This window comes from Haliaeetus albicilla, chromosome 19 (assembly GCF_947461875.1).
Source record: "Haliaeetus albicilla chromosome 19, bHalAlb1.1, whole genome shotgun sequence".
NCBI classification, from domain to species: domain Eukaryota; kingdom Metazoa; phylum Chordata; class Aves; order Accipitriformes; family Accipitridae; genus Haliaeetus; species Haliaeetus albicilla.
Window position 1 is genome coordinate 4,582,129 of NC_091501.1, and position 27,698 is coordinate 4,609,826.

The 27,698-nt window shown below is 44.9% G+C and overlaps 1 protein-coding gene across 3 annotated transcripts in view; it reads left to right on the plus strand.

The window, feature by feature from the left end:
* Positions 1-27,698, plus strand: part of SYN3 (synapsin III) — a 260,724-nt gene that overhangs the window by 209,439 nt on the left and 23,587 nt on the right. For all 3 annotated transcript variants that reach the window (XM_069807362.1, XM_069807363.1, XM_069807364.1), the window contains one exon: positions 18,107-18,169. In XM_069807362.1, the coding sequence (XP_069663463.1) occupies positions 18,107-18,169 (63 nt within the window). The remainder of the gene's footprint in view (positions 1-18,106; positions 18,170-27,698) is intronic.

Genomic DNA, 27,698 nt, shown 5'->3' on the forward strand with positions numbered 1-27,698 from the left:
CTTAGAATCATTTCCCACAATCACTGCAAACCACATACTAGCAGTGGAGGGCAGAAGGACACAGGGTGTCCACACATCCACGCACAATCACTGCAAACCACTGCCCAGCACCTTAGAGCAAACCAGGCTCCTCCTTCTCCTTGGCCCCCAGTATCTGCTGATAGACAGCAAAGCCCTGCTTGAAATTCCTCCAATTATCCTCCATACTCCCAGAGAGCATCACCTCCTGTAAGGTGAGAGTTTCAGTGACTCCATTCTCCCAGTCAGAGCATTTTCTTAGCTTTTTTTACCTATGGACAGCAGGGTGTTGCTCAAAATCAGCTTCATTCAAGGGCTAGAGTTCACCTAACTAAATGCAGACATGTATCCTGTAGACATGTATTACGCAGGAGTGTATTTGACCGGGTCGCCAGCACTGTCTTTGTCATCAGTGGGGAGAAACACAGACATTACTGGGGAGCAGCTATTCTCAGCCTGAGGCACATGTCTCAAATAGTTTGGGCAAATCATGCCCTGAAACCTCCAATTTCTCTCCACTGATTGTAAAGTTTGTCCAGACTGGCTGCTACAGATGTAAAAATGAGATTCATAGGTGTCTAATGTTAGGTGAGAAGTGTCTCACTGAAGGAGTGTGACAGAGGCCTGCTTTATTCAGTCTTTCATTCCCAACTCTTCAGCAGCAAGTAACATAAACCTGGGCACAGCAGTGGGATCTATCTAGACCTTATAAAGGTCTTCAAGCTTTGATCATGGAAGAAAAGCAGAGTGCAACAGGAGCAGTTTCTCCTGGAAAGGATGCAGCGGCTGGAAGGATGCAGCCACCACGTTCTAGTTTGCCAAGTTTCTGACTCAAAGTGCAATCTTAGACATAATGCTGGATGCATCAAATATTACTGACGTTTTCCTGACATTCCTCACAGACAAAAAAGTGCATAAAATTGCCCCAGTGAAAACCATAGCAGGGTTTGTGTCATACTGGTAGCAATGTCACAGGAAGAGAGTGTTGTGCCTTTTCAGGTCTGTAGACAAAAGCCAGGGGTCTGCCAAATTTTCTAGTTTCCCTTTAACTGTGGGAAAAGAGTTGCAGAAGAGACCCCAAGATAGTAAAGGCTGATCTACATACAAAACACGCACCGAGCAGACTTGTGGTTGTTCAGCATGTGCTCTAGCCTGACTGGGAGATGCATAAGCCTTCTAGCAGAGCACCGAGCTCCAGCTGATACGTTCTCATCTGCAGGGGTAGTTGTTCCAGGCTCAGTACTCTGTTGTCAGGGGTGGTGATGTTACTGTGATCTGGGAGGGCTGTAGTGTGCAGACATGCGGCTGCGCTTGCAGCACGCGTTGCAAGTGTGGTTACCACAAGAGCTGTTGCCTTTTGACCTTCCCCGTGAATCTGTGCTGACCAGGGCTACGCGGCCCTCGGCTGGTATGCAGCCCCTGCAAAATAATCTCTTGTTTGCCTGTGAACGCCATCCCCGTTGATCGGTTTCCAGCTGGCTTATATTGATTTAGCTTAATTCAATGCAAGTGTTTTGCATGTAGAAAAGGCTCCGTGAATGTTCCCATGAGGTCTAAATCAGTTCTTCTGTCTCTCTTGCTCTTTAAATCCTATTGTCACTCATGTGTAGCTTTCCTACACTCAGTACATGCCTATTCCTGGGGGGAGCAATTGTCAGGGTCTTAATTTTAGAGAGGAATGCTCACCCTGCTGTCTGGGAATGAAGCCTGGCGTAGCCAACTTCAAAGAACAGACAGATTTGTTGTTGAGCTTAAAAGACATCTTCCCCTTGACAGGGATTTGCTATTGTATCTCTTTTGCTCTCATCTTCCCTTTCAGCGCATGGGAGGGCTCAGGTGCTTTCCAGACTCCTTTCATTTTTGGACCCTTTCAAATGCACATATTAGGTGCTAGCAAATTCTCAGCTCTGCCTTTTGCCTGCTGAACATCGCTGAGCTGACTGAGGATGTGGTGGATTTGACAGGATCTGCCCTTAAAGAATCCATCATTTGGCTCTTCTGTTTGCACAGAGCCCTGGCACTCAGACAGCACAGACCTAAAAGAAGGGTTATTTTTAATTCTAATAAACTAGCGCAGAAGGAGATAGTTCTTTGCCTTCTTCCTTCACTTCACAGCACAATTTTAGTCCTAACGAAGGACTTCACACCAAATATAATAAAGGAATGAACTATTTTTCCTGTGTGCCTGTTGTTTTTCTGACAGACATATGTGTTTGTTTATTTTTAGGTTATAAAATGCAATTATCGTGTTCTCTGAAGTACACATGTGAAATTAAAAACATGTTGAGTCAACTTGCTGCTTAATTTATGTTAATTAAACTATTCAATGGGAAGGATGTTCCTGGTTAGGTTGCTTCAGTGGGATCTGGATTTTATTCTTGGCTCTGCCACAGATTGCCTGTTTGATTCATGGCAAGTCACTTAATCTCCCAGTGTTTCAGCTCTTCATTCCCAAAATGAAGATAATTCACCTTGTCTGGTTTGACTGTAAATGCTTGAAGCAGGGTATGTTGTGCACAGCATTCAGCACAGTATACTCTAAGTTTGATTTATAATTGTATATACTGATAATAGGTCATCTTGTCTCCAAGAAAAAAACCACCTCTGCAAGTCCTTCCCAATGCATGGATTTGCAAACAAATATACTTTCCACCACACCCAGACAGGCAATAAGTCAGAGCTCTGTCAGATCATGCTCAAAACTGAGTTTTCATCAGTGGAAATATGCTGATCTCAGGTTTCCAAACCCTGGGCTTTTATTCTGGAAGTCAAGAACTCATCTTCAAGAAGAGCTTAGCTCTTTCATTGCATCCTTAAACTTCATCTAAGCTAAGGAGTTTGTGAAATCTCATCAGGAGTTTTACTACAGATCACGTCCAGGCCTGTGGGTTAGGTAAGACAGAAACTCTGGCTTGAGCACACTTGGCCGGCACGCCTGGAAAAACTCAGTGTTGTGTGAATGGCTGAAGGACCTGCTTTGCTGTGACGGTTTCTCACATCTCCGTCTGTGAAATAATCAGTCTCAGAATAGGCTACACCGGGCTAGCAGGATCTACCCCTGACTAGCCTGTTAACTACTTAGGAGCAGCAATGATTTGCTGTCACAACTTGATGTAAACTCATTTGTGCTGACCATCTTCCCGCTACACCTGTACATGTCTGCTTTCCTGTTTATTCACCAGTTGTGTTTTGCCTGGATGTTTGCCTTACAGTTTTGTACGATGCCTAGTACATTGAAAACCTCAGCCCTAAGCTGGCAGCACTGGAGTAGGAGTTACCAGAGGAGGTGCCCTCTGTTTTGTCAGTGCTGGCTTTAGCTGAATCATTTTCTCAAACCGATCAGCTCTATTGAACCCTAGAGCTAAGGCCTTCCTTCTTCAATTCTGGGAACTCAGGCTATATTTGCAGTAAAGAGGGTGAGCAGGAGCTAATGCATGATGGGATTACGCTGTTACTTTATTACCTGACAGCACTTAGACAGAGTGCTTTTCAATGTCATCTACAGTCAGTATAAGCCCCTCATTATAAAAGACCACGGTATCTGTGGGGCTTCCTCCCCTCCTGCTGCCTGTGTCTGCCCCAGAGCAGTGTAAAGGCCAGGTCAGCCCTACAATTTTTCTACCTGCACAAAGTCCAACGTAGGCAAACTGCCATCAGCCTAAAACTCCTTTCTTCACTTGACGTACATTGTACCATCCTTTGCAAATGTAACTGAGACACATCTAACATGAGGTTCGCTATGTGAGCTCATGGTCCCCATCCTTTGACTGCCTGGCCAGCTGGGCTTGGGCTGTCATGTCACAGAAGGAGAAGAGTCCCAGCCTTGACTGCTGCCAACACACATACAGTTTGGGGCCCCATACTCCAGAAGGACTTCCACTAAATGACACACTTCCCATAGCCAACCTGGCAGCAAGGCCCATGCCCCAAGCACGACCCAAAGGGCCGAAGTACCCATTCTCCACTGGCTTGTCTGATCATGTTCACAGAGAGGAATTGGCAGGACAGCAGCAGCACTAAGCTTTCTTAACGTCATCTGGAATCAGTATAAACCTCACTCATTATAAAAATTTTGTGCACAGTTTAAATCTGCCCTGCTCATTGCTGGATATATTTGCCCAACAGCACTGTAAACGGCGTGATGCAACTCACCCTGCTCATGAACAACGTGGTCATGCAATAGACCTCTCTCGTTGGCTTTCCCTTGGGAGAGAAGTTCTGGCCACCAGCTGACACTCCCAAGACAGATCAGACTAACGAGCCTGAAATAGAGGTCACTGAAGTTCAGAGCTGGTTCAATTTGCACCTGGGTATTTAGTTCTTCACATCTCTGGTTCGCATCAATAAGCTGTAAGCAAAGGAGAGTGGTAGGAACCAAGGATCAGGATGTCCGTGGGCATCTGCCTCCCATAACACTCACACTGAATTAAAGCAAATAGCCTCTGCTTCACCGCATTTAGCCAGCTCACTTTCAATTCACACCTATCCCATACAGCTATTTCTGTTTTCATTTCTTCCTCCCGATTCACTGAAAAATTCTCCCTCACTCTTTCCATAAACTCTGCATCCTGTCTTCTGTTGAAATTACAAGTCAGATGTTAGCTTAGCCAGTGATTAATACAGCTCTTAAAAAGGTCAGCTTTGAATCTCACTGCCAAGTTCACCCACCTCTCTGGGCAACTCCTTATACCTCTTCTCTTCCCTTCATAACATATTTGCAATTGAAAATAATTAAAACTGATATGCTTCTTTATATCTTGAAAGCACATTAATTGTAATCTTGCTCTTGGGTGTTGGGAAATGTTTTGAGGCTGTGCTTGGAGAAGAAGGACCTGTTTAATCCACCTCTTGCACAGATTTCTTGCAGCTCTGAAAATCTGTTCTCTGGCTGTCTATCTAGTCCTGTGTACCACCTCTTGAAACAGCCCCATGGATCTGAGGAAGTGAATTCAATATAATTACTGTCATCTATTGGTGGGGACACCAACAGATCACATTAAATTTTACGAACAAACTAAAGGGTCCTCATTCTCCCTCACTCCCAAGCCAGGGCAGTCTTTGTAAGCTTGGACAAGTAGTCTCACCACATTAAAGATTAAAGCTGGGTTTGTCACATTCTGCACAGCTTAGCTTGTCCCGGTTCTGTCTGGGCTTCTACGTCTGCAGCGTCACCAAGGAAGAAGCTCTGCTCTGCATCAACAAATGCAAAGTAACCCTTTTGATAGGTAATATTTTAGGGAATTTGATCTTGGAGCCTCTCACATGGAGAAATACAGTTAGGAGCAAGCAGATTTTGCCTGTGAGTGGTTTTGTTTTCTTATTCTTTTGAAGTAAAAGAGGAAATGTGGGAACCATTTCTAAATTACCAATGCACCAGAGTGACAGAAGAAACCCAGAAACAGATAAAGACCGACAGCTGGAACATATTGTGGTACAAGGAAGCAATTAGCTTATGGCATAAAAGAATGAAATCACATATAGAAATGATTTGTGTCTCCTAGAGTTACCTTGGCAACCTGGAAATTTTGGGGCAAACGAGGCCCGTGGTCCCAGGCCAGCACTGGTGTGGTGTGGAGATGTGCCACCCTAGAAGGAAGAGACCCAGCGTTTCCTTTAATGGTCTTGTCTGAGACCTCGCAAATGTATGGGAAGAGACAAGAGGCAAGAAGGGGTCAGCCGCTTCCCCTCTCTCTGAGATTTCCCAGCACTGCTCCAAGTTCCTGGAAGAGCTTGCTTCTCCCTGCCGCGGGGACGCCTGGAGGCAGCTTTGGTCCATGTCCCCCTGGGACCTTGCGTCATAAGCTGGGTGACCGACTGCAGCCTCTCAGCTGCCCTCCTACTCTCAGTTGGCCTCAACTTTGGGCACGAAACGCCATCCTCGCAGGATTGCTTAAAAGTTGCGTCATCAAGCAATAAAACAGTGAAAATACCTCAGGGTGGGAGAGGAATCTGAGATAAACATTCTTTACCAGACATTGCAAAAGAAACCATAGCCTCATTGAAATGAATGAGCTAACTCCCATTGCCTTCAGTGCGGCCAGGGCTTCAGTCTTTACGTGTGAGGTGCCATGCTGCCATAGTGATGAGTTCAGCACAGCATTAGCCGCATGAAGTCAGACAGCTGGACTGATGGATGTAATCAAATTTCCTGCCCCGGTTACAGTTTTACCATCCAAGGCCTCAATTTAATCAGTGGTCGTACTCATAGTGGGATTTGTTTCAGGAGGGACCCCATTTACCACTCCCAGTTTCTGAGAGCTGGTTAATCCTTTCATGGTGTAGGGTTCACATATCATGCCTCATAAACTCCCTACGTGAGGGTTTAGGAAGAAAGAACAGGATTTGTCATAAATGCTCTGCGAGCGTGTCTTCATGGCAGGCACAGAGATGCCCAACCAGATGGCTTCACCCCATTAACTTCTCACAGGTGGAGACCAAGGTCCAAAAAGACACAGCGGCCAGATCGATGTATGCTGACCCCCCTCTCCCTCCCTAGAAAGGTCTGGGAACAGAAACACCCGAGCTGTCCCTGCATAAGCCATCTACATGTGGCTTTTTTGCCACATTCATCCAGCTCTACATTTCCCAGCTCCAAACTGGTGAGCCTGCATCATGATGTGCTTCAGGAGCCTATCGGCCCAGAGGATCTCCACGCAGTGTCCCGCTGTGTGGAGCGGACGTGCCAGCTCCCGTCCCACTGAGGTTACAGAAAAATTCACTGCATACAAAGGGTCACAGCAGCATTCGTGCTTTTGGGAACCTCTCCCACCAAGGACTATCGCTAGCCCTGTGTGGTGCAGGATCAGTTTAAAATAACTTCACTTAGAGCGCTCCATGGAAATCCCCTGCCAGTCACCCTCCTCACGTGCTTTTTGTTCTGAGAATCAACAGGCCTCAAAGAGTGGTCTCAGAAGAGGCCACATCTGTACAGAGTTTGCTTTCATCCCCACAAGGGTTCCCAAACAATGCCAGTGCCAGCCGGAGGTTTGCTGAATGGTATGAGAACCAAAGGCTTTCTTTGCTTTCTGTTCATCCATTAAAACCTTGTGAGTCAAAATTAAGAGGACAGGAGTGGGAGCTTTTGGAGGCTGTGGTTTCTCACAAATGCCTAAAGCTAAGTACTAATGAGAAAGTTAAAAAAAAAAAAAGTCTGCAACCCATCACCACAGCAATGCCACAATTAGAGACAAATCCAGTGTGCGCTGCTTTACATTTATGATGCAGACGAACTAATTTAGCTCATTAGGGCTGTCTACAAAATACATATGAAATAGTACTCTGTCCTCAAGGTCCGGTATCAGAGGTTCTTGCTACCGAAGTCCAAAAGTGCACAGACACACAGTCTGGACACCTGCTACTCTCGGAGAATGGAATTAGCTGAGCCACCTCTGCATGGGAAGTTTTGAATATTTTCTTCATTGTCCCACCCACAACTGACGGGTGAAAACTCATCAGTTGAGAAGCCCACAAGGATAAGTGTATATAAAACTCTGTTTGATTTCAGAATTTAAGAAACGCAACCAAGAAAAAGTGAAAAGCCCAGCTGGCTTCTCCCACTTGAGACTAAGTTTTGTCTTACAGGTTTTGAGTAGTCCTAAACAGATTAAGGTATGATTTAGCTTCTTTGAGAGAGTAAACATTTTTTCTTTGTCAGTGCAAAGATTTTGTTGTTGTCATTGTTTAAAAGGAGCTCCCACTCCCCTGAAGTTTGGTCTATAAATTTTGATAGCAACTGTTTGTGCAGCACAGAAGCTCAGCAGAGAAGTTCAGCTGCTGCATTTCTGAGGTGCTGGCACTACCTCCATAAGAAAGCAAGCCAGGACCACTCTAAAAGATTTCAGCGACCAGTTTTGGGAAATAATTTAATGGCATGAAGTCTGATGGGAAGAAAAGAGGTAGAATTGTAATAAGGAAACAAGTACCCATCTTTCCAGACTAGTTTCAGACTTTGCCTGTGAACGAGCACATTGCTCGTGCAGTGATGGAAGGACAGCGCATTCGGTGACAACAGGTTCCTCTGCTCCTCTTGCCTCACCCCCTGCGCCTGGTGCTGCCTCCAGCCAGACTGCCAGACATGAGTTCGCCTGGTGAGCCCAATGCCCTTCTTTCAGGCACATGCCCATTTACCTCCATGCGGGTTTCTGCCCACGTTCCAAAATCCTACCTGGATCCCATGACAGCCTCAGTAATGTGCCTGGGAAAGAAACAAATACCTTCCTGTACTGGGTGTGGACCAGCTCACTCACATTTGTCTCATTTATCCCAGAGAAGTGGAGATATTGCCTCACAGATGAAATCAGCTCAGGTCTCCACCTCTTTTTCCAGTAAAGGGCGAACCCTTTCTCTCTAGGCAAAACAGAAGGAGTGGGCTCACAGAGACCACAGCATCCTTTGCCGCTCCGGGCTTGCCCAAGCTAAAGAAGAGGGTCTATGTGTTACTCCGAAAGGAATTTCTCTGCTTCCTGCTGCTTGCCATTCCTGGCCGCTGCAGCCTGCGATACATCAATGTGTGTGCTCAGCAGGGGAAAAATGCCGCTGACCGAGGTGGTGGTTGCGAGATGAAACAGGCTGATCCACACAGTGGTTTCTTCTGTCCTCCTCTGAATGCATTCACTTCAGGAGCCCCTTTCTCGTTACAGCTGGAAAAGATGTAAACAGAAGCCAGTCCCAGCTGAAAATAATTCTGCTTATGTCCTGTGTGGAGCCTGCTCGACTCCCCTACTGGTATTGGCTCCTGATGGCGAACTAGGTTGTCGCTCAGCACTGAGATCGCAGGCAAAGTTTGCATATAGGATAGTCACACAGGACACCCACTGAATGCATTTCTTCCACTTCACTGGAAGCTCTAATGGCTTTAGCAAACAGGTGGAGCAGGATTGTATCTTATCTCATGGAGTAAGCCACGAGAGGGAGACAAATACCCACGTGGTGCCATTGTGGGCTCATGCCCTTAAAGCCTAGGTGGGAAAAGGTTTTCTCAGCTCTTGAGAGGTTTCAAGGGTTCAGATTAGTTCCCTAACCCAAAGTCAAAATCTCAAAAAGCCTCAAGAATGAAACATGGAGAAATAAAATACATGTCAGAAAAACTTCCCTTTTACGGTTTGAAAGCATTTCATTTCCCCTTTGGATTAAAAAAAAAAGTTAATTAGTGCTCATTCACAGAATCATTGAAACATGACACTTTCAACTTTGAAAATATGAAGTTTGCACTTTGGGACCACATTTTCTTCCCCAAGCAACTGCTGAATTTGGAGAGATGGTGAAATCGAGCCCTTCCTACAGTTTTTGGCTCCTACCAAAAATATGTAATTTGAAAGTTCCTAGGAAATCTCAAGAGACACAGAGCTAATTCAATCATAGGATACAATGGCTGCCTTTCATGTCCTCAGTGTCTCTGACATGAGTGAAAAATTAGTCTGGATAAACATAGAAGATTTTTATCTGGAGAAAGAAACTTGAAACTGTGAAGCACAAGAATGAGGAGGTAGGAAGAACAAGGCTCATACGTGACACCCACCTGCTCTAGGTGCCTACAAAAGATGCCACAACAACTTCAGGGTTCAGAAGAGCTGCTGACAGTGTTCAACTCTTTGATGCAGCCCATGGAGGAGTTAGCTCTGTGGAATAGGGCTTTAGAGACACTTACTCCCCACATTTATGTCCCAAAGCACAAAAAGTACAGGTTGTGTATCTCACTGCCAGGCCACATTAGCGAAGTATTTAAATTCCTGCATGAGCCTCAGGGCTCAAAATGCTGAAAATAAGATCTGGCTGTAAAACAGGACAAACTGGGCCCATAGCATAAACATTTCTCATGTGAGGTAATACCTGACTTTTCAGGTCAGTGGACAAAAGATATGTGGTGTAAATATCTGTGGCTGTAGGTGAAAATTTACCCACTATGAATTCGGTCTGCAAAAGGTAGTCAGTGGAAATTATCATATGGGAATGGCTGAATGTGAGACACCATTCGTCTGTACAACCAAAATAAAACATTAATGTGAGAGCACACAAAGATAGGGCATAATGTGAGATAAAAACTCCTCTCCTGCTCAACCCTGTGAGGCAGACTGAGGTTACATTAACAGTAGCAAACCATACAGTGCCAGGCCCATTCTCTGGCAACTCTGGCATGGTCCAACCCCAGGCGTGCTATCAAACTCTCTTAGCCTCCAGAGTACCCTATGGGGTATGGCTGCAGACTTTTGCTGGTTTCCATGTTGTGCTTGGGAATTGTTTGGGAGAAGGCTATTTGGCTTGAGCCAGAACATGCCAGAGATCAGTCTAACAATTTAACAACACAGGCGGTTAGTTCAGGGCCATTGTCCTTGCTATGTCATTGCTCTATTTACTAGTATAGATGTAGCCTCATATGCCAGCTACAGGGTGACACTTCCCGTGTTCCTTGTTATTCTTTATGTCCAAAGTCCCTTATACTCTGGAGCATTAATCAGGATTACTATCTGTGCTTTTAAAAAAGTATAAAAATAAACCCAGGATCTTTCAAAAAAGTCCAGCTGTGACTGCCTGGTTCTCTGTGCTGCTATTTCTCTAGCTCCGAGTGCTGAAGAATGGCAAGAAGGAAGGAGGCGGTGATCCAGTGCCCAACAGCTTTCAGGAGCCTAGAGGGTATTTCAAACGTTCCAGTGGACCATGGTATTTTGTTCCCTGTACAAGGCAGCATCCATGGCTCATTGCTTGTGGCCCTCTTCCTGCCAGCATCTGACATGGCAATGTCAGCCAAGGCTGCACAGGGTCATTGGCACAGTTACAACAGCATGAGACTTACAACAAAACATCAGAGCCATTTCTGTCAGGCAGAGCACTTCTCGATGAATGTACTAATAAGCCCAGGGCCCGCTTCTCATTTTACACTGACATAACTGCACCACTCTCAAACGTGCTACAGAAGGTTGTGAAATCACGACCAAGCCCTTGGAGTCGTGTGTGATTCTCCCAAGCTTTGCAGTCAGGGCACGCATCTTCGCTTTGTGTGAAAGCTGGGGTGAGAACCGTATTCACTTTGCCCTTTGGAGACAGGAAAGCACCTGCAGCAGACTGCACGGTGAGGTTAGAGACCAGCAGTAACAGGGCAAAGATCAGCTGCAGTGAGACCTAATTACTCTTATGGTGCCTGTTGCTGAAGATTGTTTTCCACTGTGAAGTTCAGGGAAGTTTTGTCCTCTCCAAAGAAACCCCATGCTGCTCATTTTGAAATCAGTGAGAATTCAGAGTTTGTCCCAAAAGAGGGACAGTCAAGCCTTCCGAGTGAAGAGAGAGCTCTGTTTGCCTGCGTCTTGTGAACCTGAGGTGTTGTTGGAAGAGAGATGTCTTTAAAGACCCCAGCATAACTTCATAAAGCATTTTTTCCCCCTCTGTCTCCTTCCTGTATCTTCTACTACAGCTTAGGTGCTACACTTTTTCCGAAGGTAACCCATCAAAAGAAAATTCCTAGAGAGTTCCCCACCCTGTCAACAACTGGTGTTCAGAATCTCTCCCTCTGCAATGTGTTTATGTGGGGAATGGAATTTTCTAACTAGAGAAAAACACAGCAAAAGGTACCCAATTCAGGTTGGGGGAAGAGGAAACTCAAGAGTTTCTCCTTCTCTTCCACTGCATCCCACAAAAAATATTTAAACAGTTTTTCAAGATAAGGAGTTGGGGGAATGTATTCACTCTCCTAGCAAACAAGGGAAGACAAGAGGCTTCCCTAAAGGCTACACTGCAAAATACTGGCTAAGTGAACACCACGCAGTAAGAAATTAAACTTTTCTATGTACTCATAACAACCTTTAAAAAACCTTCCTGTATTTTAAGATGTGGTAATGGGGATTTATTGACCAGGACTGCTAGATGTGTGTGAATACAAGCACGCACATGTGCATACACACACATACTATATTATTTTTTTGCTGAGCATCTGCTTGTCTGGGTATGTTCATATAATTCTCACACCTGAAGCTCCAAGGGGATGAGAATAATATCAAATGCTCACACTCTTGTCCTCCAAATGCTGAGGGGGACTACTGGGAACCCAAAAGCATCCTGTCTCAAGTAAAGGAGAAGTTAAGTAACATTAGAGGTGGAATTAATGACAAAAAAGTTCCATTTCGTGCTTAACCCTTTCCACTTGCTTCCGTGACCTTTTCTAACCACAGCAAGTGTTAGGAGCCCTGAAACATTGGTTTGTGGTTTGTTTACTTGAGGATGTGGAGACTAAGTCATGTTGATGTTGGGTTTTCTTTCTTTCTTTCTTTCTTTTTTTTTTTTTGTGTGTGTGTTGTGCTTTTTAGAAGCACTGATAGAAGAATCCTTACCAAAGGATAATTTTTTACCACCCTGAAGGATCTTTGCAACCTAACGCACTGCTGACTTCAGTTAGTAGAACAAATTGATTTATGCAATATCTCCATCTAGTTACTCACTATATTCATTCCTATTTGAAACTGGAGGTCTCAGCTCCAGTGCTAAATGAAATGAAAAGTCCATCCATCTAAAGCATCTTAAATCTAACCCTTTGCTTTGCACTCATTCCTGGTCCTCCCATTGCTCTCACAGATATCCAGGCCTGCAGCAGTGATGTCCCCTTCAAATTATTGAATGTTTTCTCTCCCCCCAAACCCTGTAATTAGCAGCCTCATTCTTGCCTCTTCTTTGTGCCACCTCCAAAACTAGCTTGCTTGCTAAAACTTTGGCCTCTGTCCTCACCGTGCTTTGCATCAAGTGTGTTAGCTTATTCCCATTTGATTTTACAAGCCTCCCTTACAAACTACTAAAACTACCGTGGACTAAATCATCCACCTTGTCCACAGCAGTGATTTCATTGCCCCAGCTCAGTAAAGCTCTGTAAAACTTAACTCATCCTAAAATGATACGCTGTCTCCTCTTTTGCTAGAAGGAGCACTGTTGTATTCCAGCTGCCATCCCATCTATCAATCCCCATACTGCTTCAGGTCCTACCTTGTACAATGCTGTCTTGATCCAGCTGTTACTGAACTCCTGTCACAAGTATCTCATCACTTTTCTCATCATAACCCCTATCTCCTCCTTCTTCCACAGACCCTTGAGCATACCTACTCTTCCTCAGGATTTACTTCAGCTGGCTTGGAAGCATAGGCCCTCTTTCCCCAACTAATTATTTTTTCTGCATTGTGCTATAATTATAAGACCGTAATGAATACACACGTGTGTGTTTTAAAGGAATCCATATCCCATGTCTTTAATAGAGCACAGATGTTAATGCTGGCAACTCTTATTGTTCAACATATTCTCCCATCATTGCTTGTTGTTTCTTATACTATTTCTGATCTGATAAACAGCAGAGGGGAACAACTTGTCTATCATAGTCACTGGCCACCACAAACCTGCATGGGGCCTTAATACAACAGTATTAAGCCACTGAGTAAGCCATACTGTGTGCAGTTGGTGATTACGTCGACTTGTGAGTAAGTGAATAATAGAGAGCACTACTGCTTCTCCTCCATATTTCACTATACAGCCCTGACTTTGCCATGCCTGGCAAGGCTGGCTTGCAACCAGTGCTGATCTTCAGCTCAGATTTTCAGTAAGATAGTTCCATAAACACAATGACATCATGTCATGACATCATTACTTTCCTGTAGGTTTGAATCAGCTTGCTTGCTTTTACAGGAAATTATATATATTCACTGCTCCTCCAACTTAATTGACACCAGGGAAGTGCCACACACATTACTTTCAACATTTCGCTCTCAAGTGCATGAACAACATTCCCATAATCCATTAGGTACCCACCCAGAACAGACTTTGTCATCATACAAGTAAAGGCAGCTAAATAAACAGAAAGGTCAGGTTTAGAGTATAAAAGCTTGAAAAATTCACAGTATTATTTCTGGGGGAAGGGTGAAGCAAAAATTACAATACCTTGTGCTATGGGGGCTTCTGGCCTGATTGAAAACACTAGCCGCTATGGTAATACAATACTGGTGCCAAGACACCAAAGTTTTAGTGTCTCCCTCTCCCCATATCCTTCCTAATATTATCCATGATGTCATTGCACCCTGGACTATTCATTTTAGCGTTGACTGGAAAGGCTTTGCAGAAGAAAGAATAATACTGAAAACTGGAAGTGCATTGTATGAGATGAGACGGATAATGTGAACTAATGCACAAAACTAAACATGGCAGAAGGAAATCAAAAGAGACATTCTGCATTGTTTATGGACTACAGGACAGTACACAAAATCACACACCTACGATCAGCATCTCTCTTGAGGGCCTCAGTGAAACAAAAGGTTGAGAGCATTGTATTTATGGGACAGATCAGGTTTCACTTAAGATTCCTCCCTTCAGATCAATTTAGATCCAACTCTGTTCTCCTGCTCCACCAGCAATAAACACAGAAAACATTCATATATTTACAAGAAGTGTTGAAAACCTCATTATTTGTTGGAAAGGAGGGGCAGAGGGTAAAGGGGAAAGTGTCATAGTTTACAGCCATGTGTTTTCAAATAGAGGCTAACGTATGCATACCGGCACTCACTTTTTACACACCAGTGCCAAAATACTGATTAACTGCAAAGTGATCTTTGCAGTGACGCTACACACAGAGCAGAGGCCTTAAAATCAGGGGCTAAAATGATATACTTTGGTCCACCAGTGTTGTAAGTTGGAAATAACTTCATGACTCTCCCTTCACTCCTAGCAAAGATGGCTTTGCTGAGCTCCTAGTTCAGGACAGAAACTCCTGCTTGACTCTAAACAGGCATCTTCATACACCAAGTTCTAGACACATATGTAAACCTTGCCATCTCAAGGCTTCTGTGTGACAACATCTGGGAATACATTTATAGGATTTTAATTCAAAGGATTGAGTTACGCATATGAACTAACACCCTGCGTCTGATCGCTGAGCAAGCTGCAGTGCTACAGTCCCATCCCAAAACCTGCAGACATCATCTATACCAGCCCTGTCAACAGTTCATGCACATTTTAAAAGCATCAAAGTGTTTTTCCCCATTTTCTAAGAAAAAAGAGCCCTTACAACACATAAACAAACACATAGAAAGACACAGACATACTTCTTTGCATGATTTCAGTAAAAACATGCTTTTCTTATTAAACTCTGGTGCTATCCTTTGAATATAAGCATCTTCTTTCCCAGGAAATCTATGGCTAAGTATGTGTGAATACTCATCTCAAGCATCTGCCCTTGTGGCGGCTGTGGCCACCCCCAGAACTTCTCACCATGTATGTGTGTGAATTGCCTCATAGTTGCGTGTATTCCTCCCTTCCTTCGGCTTCCCTAGCCATCCGGGTGCTTGCCAAGTATGCTGGTTGGTCACCTTATTAGCAACAGAAGTGGGACTTGAGTCCCAGCGAGACTCTGGTGGAAGCTGGAAGTATCCCCGTTGACTGCAGTGGAGTTTAGCCCGCTTCCACTACTTCAGCAAGGGCTTCCTAGTTCTATTATCGGATGGTTGTGGACTCTGGTTGCTTTAGTCCTGTGGACTATTGAGAGCTTTCGATTCCACCTAACTTCAGCACAGACTAAAGGCACTCCATTGGCACTAGATAAACCCGTTATAAGCTGAAGCTAAGTGTATGTGCCGCTCTCTCTTACTGGTTCCTCCGTAAGGCAGGTTCACGTACATGGAAATTTGGTGGGGTTTCAGTGGCAGAAGCAGATTCCTGACAAACCATGCTCCAGCGTTTCCCTGGAGCTGCAGCTTTCCCAGTGAGGCTGCCACACATTCGGAGTCTGGATCTGTGTTTCACCCCAAGCCCCACGCACCATGGCCAGGCCAAGCGGCTGCTGACTCCAGCATGGTCTGGCACCAGCCAGTCACCCCTACACGGGATGAGGCTGAGCTTTACCAAGAAAGCTGAGCTCATGTTTCCAAGAAGCAAAGAGAAAGGGAGAGGTTTGAGCAGAGTGTTGTCATTGCCGGTGGTTTCTTCCAGGCTGGCAGTAAACTTGGGTTGTTTATTGGATCCCAAACTTTCTTTGCATGTACACAGGAAAACAGATGCTTCCCACTCCCGGGCCTCGTGCTCGAGCCAGGCTCCCTCCACAAAACTCGCAGGTAGGGTACAAAACCGGGGCAGCAGAGATATCGCTTCCTGCCTCCGGCTGCTTTGAGCTGGGGATATAACATTATCTATCCCGCACATCTCTTTGGCCTCCTTGCCAGGGTATCAGGCTGGCTCACAGCGTGCAGCTTGCTTTTCCCGTGCAGTAGGAACAGCTGCTGCCTCCACTCACAAACAGGGAACAGAGTCCGGGGCTTGCGAGCGCTTTGGCTCAAACAGCGTGCGTGGGGCATGGATGAGAGAGCTGGGAAGCGAGCCAGGTATCCCAGAGCCTGAGCAGGTGGGTGCCCTGACTACTAGGTTACCTTTCATCTTCCAGCATTAAAGGCCTGGCACGGTCCTTCCATAGCTCTATCTTCAGTAAGCCTCAGGTGCAGCCCTCCATTTGATTCATTTATGCCAGCAGCAAATTAAATTTCAGGCTCTTACAATGAATTAGAGAAGTGAAGGGGAAATAGAGCACAAACACATGTGCCTGGACATATGCTTAACTACGGGGCTTCAGGATGGCCACCTATCACAGTCTCTTGCCTCTTCTTCTGAAACAGTGGGTGCTGGTCCCTGCCTGTGCCAGGACTGTGATTTATTGCAGCTGTGTGCCCTTCTGTGGTCCAGAGAGGATCCTTCAGCTTTCTGCCCAAAGAAGGTCCTCACAAGTGACACAGGTTGTTTGAGAACATGATGCACTCACTGTTCCCCTCTCCTGTGACATTTCTTTACATAAGCAGCTGAATAGCAAAACATATCAGTGTTCATTGCTAATTTTGTTATTTATACTGAACTGCCACAGATGGAGACTGCAGCACCATTCTATCTTTAGGGCGTAGCGCCTGCCTGTCCATACAGACAATTGGTAATTAGCACAAGAACAATTTGTTTATCTATTCTCAAACTTAAATAAATAGGAGAGCCAATTTTCTGTCAAAATTCAACTTCCTCCCATTGCCAGATCCCCAGGTTAACTGCTTAATGAATAGAGCTCATCGCTTCAGGCATTTAGGTAAAGACAAAGGTGTCTTTTAAAAGAATTCCCATTAAAGAAGATGAAATATGCGGTAAAAAATAACAGGTTATGTACTGAAGGGATAGCATTTACACCACAAGAATCAGGAGCACAGGCAAGATGAAGAGCACAGGGATGTCAAACAGAGGCGTAGAAAGGGACCAACTGGTACGTAGGGGAGGTGTGGTGTATGTATCCTGGTTACTCCCGGCATGTGCACTTCCTACCAGTCCAGCGAAGGCACTTCTCCAAGTAAAATCCCACATGTGCACTAAGATGCACTTGCATGGCTCAGATGGCAGGACCCGGCCCAAGGTAAACACCACACAAGCCAGGGAGAAGACATGGCATAATTGTTTCTATTCTTATTGCTCATTCCAACCCTTCTTTGTTTTCTATTATTCCCTATACCTACCCCTGAACTTAGAGAAGAGAGGAAGAGGCTTTATGAATAGATGGACTCTGTGAGTTGGACAGGGTTGGCCCCTGTTCCCTCTCTCCTTGCCCCCACCACTGCTGACGGGAGGGGAATGGGAGCTGCTGAAGGACTGCTCACACTCACTTTAAAGGCCAAAGCAGTCTGTGTGGAAAAAAACAAACAAACAGCCTTTGTCTTTCTCACAATTCAGATGTTTTCAGCATCTGAAAGTGTTCACTTAGTCAAGGTTGCAGGTGCAGCTTTTTTTACACACATATGAGTGTACACACATCCATATGTTACAGGATAGGAAAAGCAACAGGAACAAATAAGAAAGTTTTAGAGGTTACTGCTATCAGGCAGCAGAAGTGGGTCAGATCTGAGGAATTCTGCCTGGCCTCCATTTCTGATCATATGGGTCCCAGTGATGAGCTATTTGCTTATTGTCCTACCACTTGGACAATCTTTATTTGACCTTTTTATCCTCCCATCAACATCCAGGAAGAGGATAAAAGCTACTAAATAGAAGTAAACTATTGCAAATACAATGGCTGGAAAGAAATAACTAATGAGGAGGTCCTTCTTTTGTCTTTCAGCTCACAACTCCAAATTTCCCTGTAGTGGTCAAGCTGGGACATGCTCATGCTGGAATGGGAAAGGTAAGTAAAAAAAATACGGATAGTTCAGGAAACAGATGATGTTTGGCACAGCATAGATATATGTGGCACAGCATTCTTGTGATCGTACATGGCGTGTGGCCAGCCAGCGAAGGGGTTAAACCTCCCCACAGCCTATCTGGGTTGCACTGGCTGTTCCTGTGGGAGAAAAGGCCTTTTTCCTTTGTCACGCACTCGGAGACAGGCAGTGGTATCGGGCTGGAGGCTGTCTGGGATGCGGGAAGGGGGGTTGTGAAGAGTGGGGGAAAAGCTGGCTGGGCTGAAGTCATTAGGCTCGTCTTTTATATATTTTCTCCTCTCCTGAAAGCGGTAATGTTGTTTATTCAAGCACCTGTAATGTGCAGCTACACCCCATAGCTCTCACAATGAGAAGCAGTGGCGCTGGTCCTTTTGAGCACATTATGATGACCTTATTCAAGAAAACAGGAGCCCTTCAGTTATTTTTTTCTTCCTTGCAAGGAAGAACAAGACCTTACAAAGCAGAGTGGCTGGTTGCCTGCCAAGGAATCCTGAAAAACAGTTCACTCCCCAGAAGGACCTGTTTGTTTTTCCCAGGCTCTCTGGGATCTTTATTCCCTCAGTGAATTAGCAGCCCCTGTTTCTTGGGGTGACTGGGCTCCCCTTTCAGTGAGGCATTGCCGGTACATGCCTGCTGCACTTTAGCCTCCTCTTTCTTGCATATACCTTTTAAAAAAGCATCCCCTATCTGTCTAAAACTTGATTTGTTAAGGAGCAGGAAATTCTGATGCATCATCTCTGAATCTAAAAGAGTGGTACGTGGACTTCGTAACTGATACCCCTGTCACAGTGCTTCCCTAGAGCAGACGCTCCTCCCAGCCTCACACTTTGCCTGAAAATTATATATAGGTACGCCAAACTTAAACTTGGTGCAGCTTGTTTGCTTGCGCTCTGGAAACAGAAGCCCTTTCTGGCTTTCTGGATTGCACATGGAAGCTCTCATAATCTTTCTTGCTTTGGTTGCAACGTTCCCCTGTCTGGATGGTAGCTGCTGGAGAGGAAGTGGGCTCAGATCCCTCGGCCAGTGGTGGAGTTGGCTTTCAGCATCAAAGCACAAACATTTAAATAAGCAGGAAATGTTTGTTAAAATATCCGTGCTGCGTATGTTAAACAGGCAGAGGTGTCATTGAATTAAGAGTACATGTGGACAGCCTATAGCTACTCGTAGAGTGAGCCACTGAACATGTCCCTAGGAAGGATTTCATTAGCAAAATCCAACCAGGACAAACCAGGAGGAAGAAAGCTCTCCCTGAGGAAAGGTTTCAAGTTCCTTGAGACCCTGCAATCCTGGATCTCTCTGACTGCTCTGCAATTTCACCTGTAATGTAGGGAGGGCTTCATGTGTCTCTCTCATGCACAAAAGACCCTTGGTGGCTACAGAAATGAGAGTAGAATCAGAGAAAAGAACCCCAATCTTAACAGTGTTTCCAGACAAAACTCTCAGCAGAATATTTAGCTATTGTCTTCTGCACCAGACACCAGATTTCTTCCACCACTCACTTTCCCTCCCATTTTATTCTTTAATGATGTTGATTTTTGCTGTCATAAGTTATAGAGGAAGAAAGTTTCTATTCAAATTCCAGGCACAATTGTACACAGTGGTACAAGGGGCATATCTAGGAAGTCGTTCCAGATGGAGATAGGCTGACAGCCAGCATCTTAGAAGAAAGAATTAGTCTGAGGCCAAGTTTACTTTAGTCCATTATGAAATCAGGGACTACTAGCAAAGTGTGGATGTGGGCACAGAGTTTCAACGGTGCTCTGTTCAGTAGATGGGGAAGGTGCAGGAAGGAAGGGTTGTTGACCTTATGGTTTTAGTTAGGGCTCTTCTCCAGCCACAAGCAGCCTGAAGGGAAGCTGAGACTAATTAAATTAGTCTTCTTGAAGTCCCACTGCATTTTATTACATAGAGCAAAAAGAGAACAGAGAAAGTGAAAATAAAATAAAGAACAAGTTGGTTGGTTTAAAAGACAAGTAACAGGAATTTGTTTCATGTTGAAGACAATAGGGTTCTATTCCAAGTGGGACTGACAGAAAGAAACCACAGAAAATGTAATGAGAAATACAGATAAGCAGAACTATGGGTATACTAGGAAAGTAACACCTACAGGTAAAAAAAAAAAATCAAACCTCCAATTAAGTAATTCCGAAGAGGAAAGATTCCAGGAGACATAACAGTGGTTTTAACCATCATAATGTAAAAGCAATAACCAATGATGATAAGGAGATTACAAAGAGCTAAAGGATTTCTTTGCATTGGTCTTCGGAAGTAGAGATGATAGCAGGAAATAGCAGGTCTTTAGATGTAAAATATATGTAATATGAAGAAAGAGAGGTTTGCTTTTGGTTTAGATGAGTGTAAGAAAGTAAATGTTAATAAAGCACCTGCATCAGGTCATGTTTTGCATAAAAGTAGGGACTGAAGAAACAAAGGATAAAATAACCAACCTATTACCCAAAGTACACATGTGAGTATTAAAAATAGTACTTACTGCAATAAACGATGCCAAGATAGCAAGCCATGTATTTGTACCTGCAATGGGTGCTTCAAAGGATGGGAGCATTCAGATTACAATCTCATTACCAGCAGAAATTGTCAAGGAAGTACTTACATTTTTCTTGTTATTAATGATAAAATCACATGAAATGGGATGCACCAGGACTTAGAAGAAAGAGCAAAGATGGGAAGTCCAGACACTGCTATTCTTTATTTGAACTGAGGCAGTGGCCAGGAGCCAGAAAAACTCTGGACATAGAAAAGGCCTCTTCCCCAAAGAGCTCCACCATTGACTTGCAGGGAGATTTGTGTCATTTCACAGTTCTTCTTCAGTTTCTCTGTGTTATAGACCAGAGGGATTATAATGATTATCTGATACTTATTGCTAATTCATGTTCATAATGCTCTTGACACTATAAGTGCTGAGTGTTTGTTATTTTGCAAAAATGGCTAGAAACAGCATAATTATAATAGACTTTCATTTTCACATATTGTTTGTTTTCATAACATTTTCACAAAATTCACTCACCACATTTTTTAATCGGAGAATTGAACAGAGAATCCTCAAAGCTAAAATGAAAAATAACTGTGTTTGTTAGGAATTGTAAGAAACAGGCTCTATCGACTGTCTTTAGCTTGGAAGAGGAACGGTTAGTATTCAAGGTCAGAACCAAAAGGGGTGGCAGTATACCATTAGTGATAGACATGCTCTTGCCAAGTTATGCATGCATGTAAATTGCAGGTGGAGATGAAAAAAACAAATTTACAATAAAAGGCATCTTTTGAAATTTCCATTGAGAAATCCAGAAACAACGACCTCTCTACTGACTTGAACAGAGACAGCAGGAATAGCCTTCACCCAGAGAGACAAAGGGGCCCCAGACAATCTTCTCATCTAAAACCAGCATATATGCCCCACAGCCCCTCCCATGACCATCATTATCCCCCTTCCAAAATTAGGAGTCACTTCATATTTTGCTGGCACTGGAAGATCATAACAAGTGCTCTGTGTGCTGCTGGTCCAACACAGTATCGATACAAATAAAATATCTGTAGAAATACTGCTTAGATAATGGAGTCAGCAGAGAATGACCTTTCTCATGTTGTATTTAAGTTGCCCAGGCTCATGGGGTCAACAGCACTCAAGGACTCTTCCAGGGAAGCCACGGATGGACAGTGAGAAGAGATGTCCTTCCCTGTGCAGAACCGAACTATGGTTCACCCAGCAGTTCCTAAGAGGTCAAGGCATTTTTAAGCATTGTGCAGCTTGAGCCTACCTACCCCAGAAGTGATTGGGGGTCTCTGTTGAATAGGGTGAGCACTACAGTGAGAAAGGAATAACACTTCTTCCTGACTCCGGATCTCATGATGCCAGAGCCTATGGAAAAGAATAAAGCTCTGAGTGTGTTAATATCTGCCACTTGTGTGCTAACATGACCCTAAAGTGCCCTAGGAACAGAGCCCAGCACTGCAAATACACTCAAAGAGCCTCTTCACCTCTTCCTGATCAGATCATGAGAAGGAAACAACTGCCAGATCTGCAAAGAGAGGAAAAATAGTATCTGTTCATGTAGCTTTATATATATATTTATACAAATTTAATAAATATATATATTGCTACTCTTACTTTATTTTTAGACCTCTCTAATTAGGCCAGTTTAAGAGTCACCTCCTGTCCCCTCCTGCCCCATAATTATGAAAACACCTCCCCAGTACAAATCCTGGCTCAGATGAATTTATTACATTGTAGAAGAAAAACTTGTTGTTCATAATAACATGGTCAGAGTTATTTTCTCTCTTACTGGATGGGAAAGACTTCTCTACTTTTTTTTTTCCCCTGGTATAAATATAGCACAAACTAAACAGACCCACTCTGTAATGTAAAAATACTGCAAGCTTTTTATCAGGAAGGACAGCTCGTCACCTTGTCTCTCTCGGGACTGGAAATAGAATGTTCCAAAAGTGAGAGCTTTGAAAAATCCAGCGTGCTAAAGAGGAAAGGAAGGGGAAAGGGCTGCCTCGGTTTGTCAAGGAGCAAATATTTTCTTTTACAGAGGACAAATAATGACTTGACATGTAACATTCACAACAGAGCAGCCCAATCACTGCGTTCCCACTGACTCATGAGCGAGGAGGTACCACCCATCTTGAAAATAGCAAAAGCATCCCCATTTCTTGCACGTCAGTCTGGAAGCTTTCTCTGGACACAGAAAATGGTGACTGATCCGGGGCATCCCCACCAGGGACCAAAGCTACCAAGACCTGGGGCTGAGGGAAGCTCTTTGTTAGGAAGTTAGTAAGGATTATAAGGTTTAGTGCATTAAAGGCAGTGTAACATCTGGAGACCTTCAGTGTGAGGATAATAAGGAAATGCAGACTCTGTTGTGTCTTTGTTATTTTGAGGTGTGTCAAAGTTAGGCCTAAACTGAATGTGTGTTGGTTGGATTGGGTATTTTCTGAGAAGAGGAGTATAATTTGGGTAGAAGGAAGGGGAGACTCAGGAAACGCTCTGTACAGAGTCATTGCTGAAGACCTGCTGTCCCAAAATGGTAAAGTCACTACAGAAAGGCTAAGTGCAGGTTGAGATGGACAAAAAATCACAAGTTTTATGTGGCCACACCAGTTCCTCTGGCAGAAAGTACCCAGGCTGTGCATTTTCACAAGCCTACCAAGACTCAGTTAAACACCACGTTGCCAAGCCCGGCCCTGGCTCAGCCTCGGACACTTACCTTCCAGCTGAACCTGCCTCTAACCCCAGTTTGGACACAGAAGCTGCTTCTGCAAGCCATCTCCAAAGTGGTGTGGGTTTAACGTGTAAGGCAGAGTTAACTCTGGATGACACTCAGAGAGGCAAGGCAAGGGCAGTCCTAGCAGATTACTATAATTATGCCACTTTGGCTGGCTGACTATTTTTTCATGTGGCCACGTAACTAATGAAAGCAAAAGGGGACTGTGAGGCAATACCTTGCAGTGCTTAGGCTAAAGATGAGAGAGGAGTGCTGCAGCCCTGGGACCCCAGTGTCCAGGAACATCTGGGATATACAAGAGGCAGTAGATTCAGGAATAACGAGACAGAAGAAGCAGAAATCTCTACCCAGGTACCTCACTGCAGGAACCTGTTCTCACACAGATCTCGGGGGTGGCTCAGACTGCCCGGGAAGTATCCATGGTGGGTTTTTAACAATGCCAGAACACACCATCCAAAATCCTGTCTTGCGGGAAGGCCTCAAAAGAAGGTCCACAGCAGGGATGGGGCAGAAGCGTTTCTTCCTGATCTGTCCCTCGGACTGCTCTCCTGCCAAGGGCAGGAAGATCAGTGCCTCTTGGGCAGGCTGAGGATGAGAACGGGCACCAGCTGCAGGTCACGTAGTATCAGCCTCTGAGATGCCACCACAGGGCAAAGGGACGGTCACATCTGTGTGGGCACATCCCCAGGGATCCAGCCAGACTCCCCTCTCCAATGCAGCAACAGGGAGCGTGCTAGGGCACGGCCGGTACCTGAGTTAGAGAGCCAGAAAGAAAGCAGGGACTATCCCAGAGAGCTTTCTTCCTCAGAAAAGGCATTTGTCAACACACTGGCCCAAACTCTTCACAACAGGTCACTAAACCGCTACAGCAAACAGCAGCTGATGCCTCCAGAATGAGTCTATTGCTGCTCAAACAGCCAGTACAGCTAAGCAAACAGGCCACCAGGGCAGGGGCTGTGTTTGCACTCGCTGTTTGCACTCCTCTGTGCAGCTAATAGGATATTGCATTTATCCTAAGAAGGTTGGGGGGAAAAAAATTTTGAGAGAGAGAGAGAAAAATGGCTTCCTGTTGAGGTTGGGAAAAAAAAAATTGAGAGAGAGAATTGGCTTCCTGTTGATTTCTTTCCAACTACTTTTCTCAGTTTCACACATTGGCCAACCTGCCATTTTAGAAGACAGATTTATTCTTTATTAGGTAAATTGGTAACTGTTCGCTCTAGAATGGTTTTTAATAGCCCAGTCTTGAATAATGCCCTCTGTTGTCACACTACATCCACCCTGTCTTTGGTTATCTCTAGGGTTTATTCTCCTGTTAGGAGAATGGATATTTTATTGACATGTAAAAGGGTTACAAGGCAGGAGGAAATGAATTATACAAAATTTAAAAGTAGAAAGCTAATAAAATGGTGGACTTGATAGATAAGGCAGGAAAATAAATCTAATTTGACTGTAACTCTAGTGCTTCCTGTTTCTGAAGTAATAATCATACCCTGGGCTAAACCAGCGTTAACCCAGGACACGGCTGTTGTTTTGACAAATTTGGCCAGCTCTAACAATTAACAAACAGTGGCTCAGATTTCAGCTTTGGTGATTGTTTTGATGCCTGGTAGGAAATAAGGCCGTGATCTCCTAAAAGGGGACCTCTGTGAGTTGCTTTCTCTGAAAAGTCAATGGGAAGGGCTCTGGCACAGGCCAGGTAAGATGGCAGAGCTGTTTCCTGAGGACTGTGCAGTGGGTAGCACTGTGGGAGTCATCTTCTTTGTTTTTCATTTCTTACTTTGTGTCCTCGGTGAGTCCCCCCCTCTTTATTTACCCAGCCAAAAATCCTCAGGCCCATTGGAAAAAAACACCTTCAAGTGCTTTCTTTCTCTCCACTATAGGGAGGGGGGCGATGGAGAGGAGGAAGAAATGGACCCTTCCTTTCCATAGCATGCTGTATTTTTGAGGAAAAATCCCATTTAACGAGACGAGCATACAACCCCTTTCTAGCAATAACAATACAGTCTAATTCCAGTCTGGAGAGGGAAGCAGCATCCCTTCCTCTGCCTCCGGGACAAATGTTCCTGGGCTGGGAATGCAAACGTTTCAGCCGGGGCCCAAAGACGTCTGTTGCACAAGCTCAGCACTTTGTTTCAGATCCCACAAACGTCCTTGTTCCAAGTAGGTCATTATATAATGGCTTTTGTCTTTTCCCATTGCCAAAAGGGTCCGGGAGAATGTGTCATAACACTGTGCGTCGCCTGCCCGTGCAGTCCCTCCTGCGATCATCTCATCTGGGTGGGACGCTCTCACTTGATGTCATTCAGCCCAGCGCAGCTCTTATCTGTGCAACCCAAGTACCCAGCCCTGACAAAGCCCGCATTGTTCCCCCTGGTATTTTGCAAGCCGTGCCCAGGCTGGGGGCTCCCCTCATGGGAGATGCTCCCCTCTCCTGCTCCCCCCCGCTGCCTCCAGGGCATTCCTACCACCTCACCCTGCCCTGCTGCACCAGGAGCAGCCAGCACCGCACGCAGCCCCGCTCAGACATAGAGGGGAACAACACAGCCCAGAGCAAGGCTGCTCCTCCTGGATGACGTGCAATGGTTGCCTTTATATTTCCCCTTTGTGTTTGTTATTTCCTTTTTTTTTTTCCTACCCTCCCACCCCACAGACAACTGTCTCTTCCTCTGCTCCTTTTCTCAGCGGTCCCTGAACAGCGAGAACACAGACCTCACCATCGCAAAAGGGAGGAGGACTAGGGATATTTGGCATTCGGCAAAAGGAGAAGCAAAGACTAGGTCTTTTTTCTTATTATTCAGGCATCTAGAAATGGTCACGGGTCAAACTACTTGCACTTTTCATCTTCCCCACAACCTGTCCAGTTCTCAAGAGCTTTTCTGCATCAGGATGTGGCTGCATCTTTGGCTTATGTTGCGGCTGGTGCTTACAGAAAACCATCTAAACAGAGTAAAACAGGTTAGCAACAAGCTTGTCCTCTGTTCTCTAGTGAAGATGGCTCCTGCCCTCTCATGGTTGAAGGCAGATATGTAAAACCACTTGTTTGTTCTTTGCGAAGAAACACCAAATACCATTGTACACATTTCCTTCAGCTGGCTCCACATAGTCTGGCATCACCCTCCTTTAACACACACAGTGACGCAACTGGGAAGCTCTTCTAGGGCAGAGACTGACCGGTTGTCACGAGCGAGTAGACACTTAGCAAAGCAGGATTACAATCCCCAACTGTGGTCTTGAAGTGTTACCAAACTACAAAGTGTAGGTAATACGTAAAGAAAGTCACTCACTCGCTCACCCTTTTCACACAGTGTTGGTCTTTTTTCCACCAATTAACCCACCCTTCCTGCATCCGTCCGGCTCTAAGGAACAAGACTTGCACGGGTTTCTCTGATGCACCAAAAAAGTTTTTGCCAATAGACTAAAGGCTGTGGTTGATAGTATGAATGAGGTGAAGTTGTCCACTATGTTCTCGTTACCTGCTTGTTCAGTTTTCCCCTTCCAAATCAATGAGCTTTTGTAGAGGTTTGATCATATCATTAGAGCTTCTACTGTTTTGGTCCTGTTTTCTTCCTTTTTTTTTTTCTTTTCTTTTTTTTTGGATAAGATACAGAGCATTTCTCATAACTGAATAGAAATTTGTGAAAAGCCAGCTTCTCAGAAAAACTCCAGTTCATAGGCCACTGCCCTCCCCCACACACACATTTCCAAGTGCGACTCAAGTCTAACACCCATACAGCTGTCCCGCACACGTGCCCATGGCATCACGCTCACACAAATCTCCCCGAGAATCACAGGCTCCCTCAGAGACATCCTTTTCCTTCAGAGCTTGCTTCCAGCCGGGAGACCTGCACCACTTCTCAAAGAAAGTCTGGAGGGGGCTAACATGAAATGCCAGGGAACTGAAGCCTAGAGGTGGCAGACAACCAGCGCTCTCATTGATTTCCTGGCATTGGCTTCTATTTCCTGACCACCCAAAATACTCAGTTTTCATCCATCCCAATATGGGAAATAGCAGTTCCAATGTTGGAATGAAGTAATGCCCCTTAAGAGATCAAATACTTTTCTGAAGCGTCATAAAAGCAATGAGCATTAGCAAGAGCCATCTGGGCAAAGGTCTAGCTGCCTCCCTGGTGCCAGGTTTACCAGGGCTTGTGCATGAGGAAGGAGAAAGGGGTTGATCTGTTCTGGGTTGGGTTGGTCTGGGGAACTTCTGTCTTTGAACCACACAATCCCTGCTCTGTCCTCAGCTCCG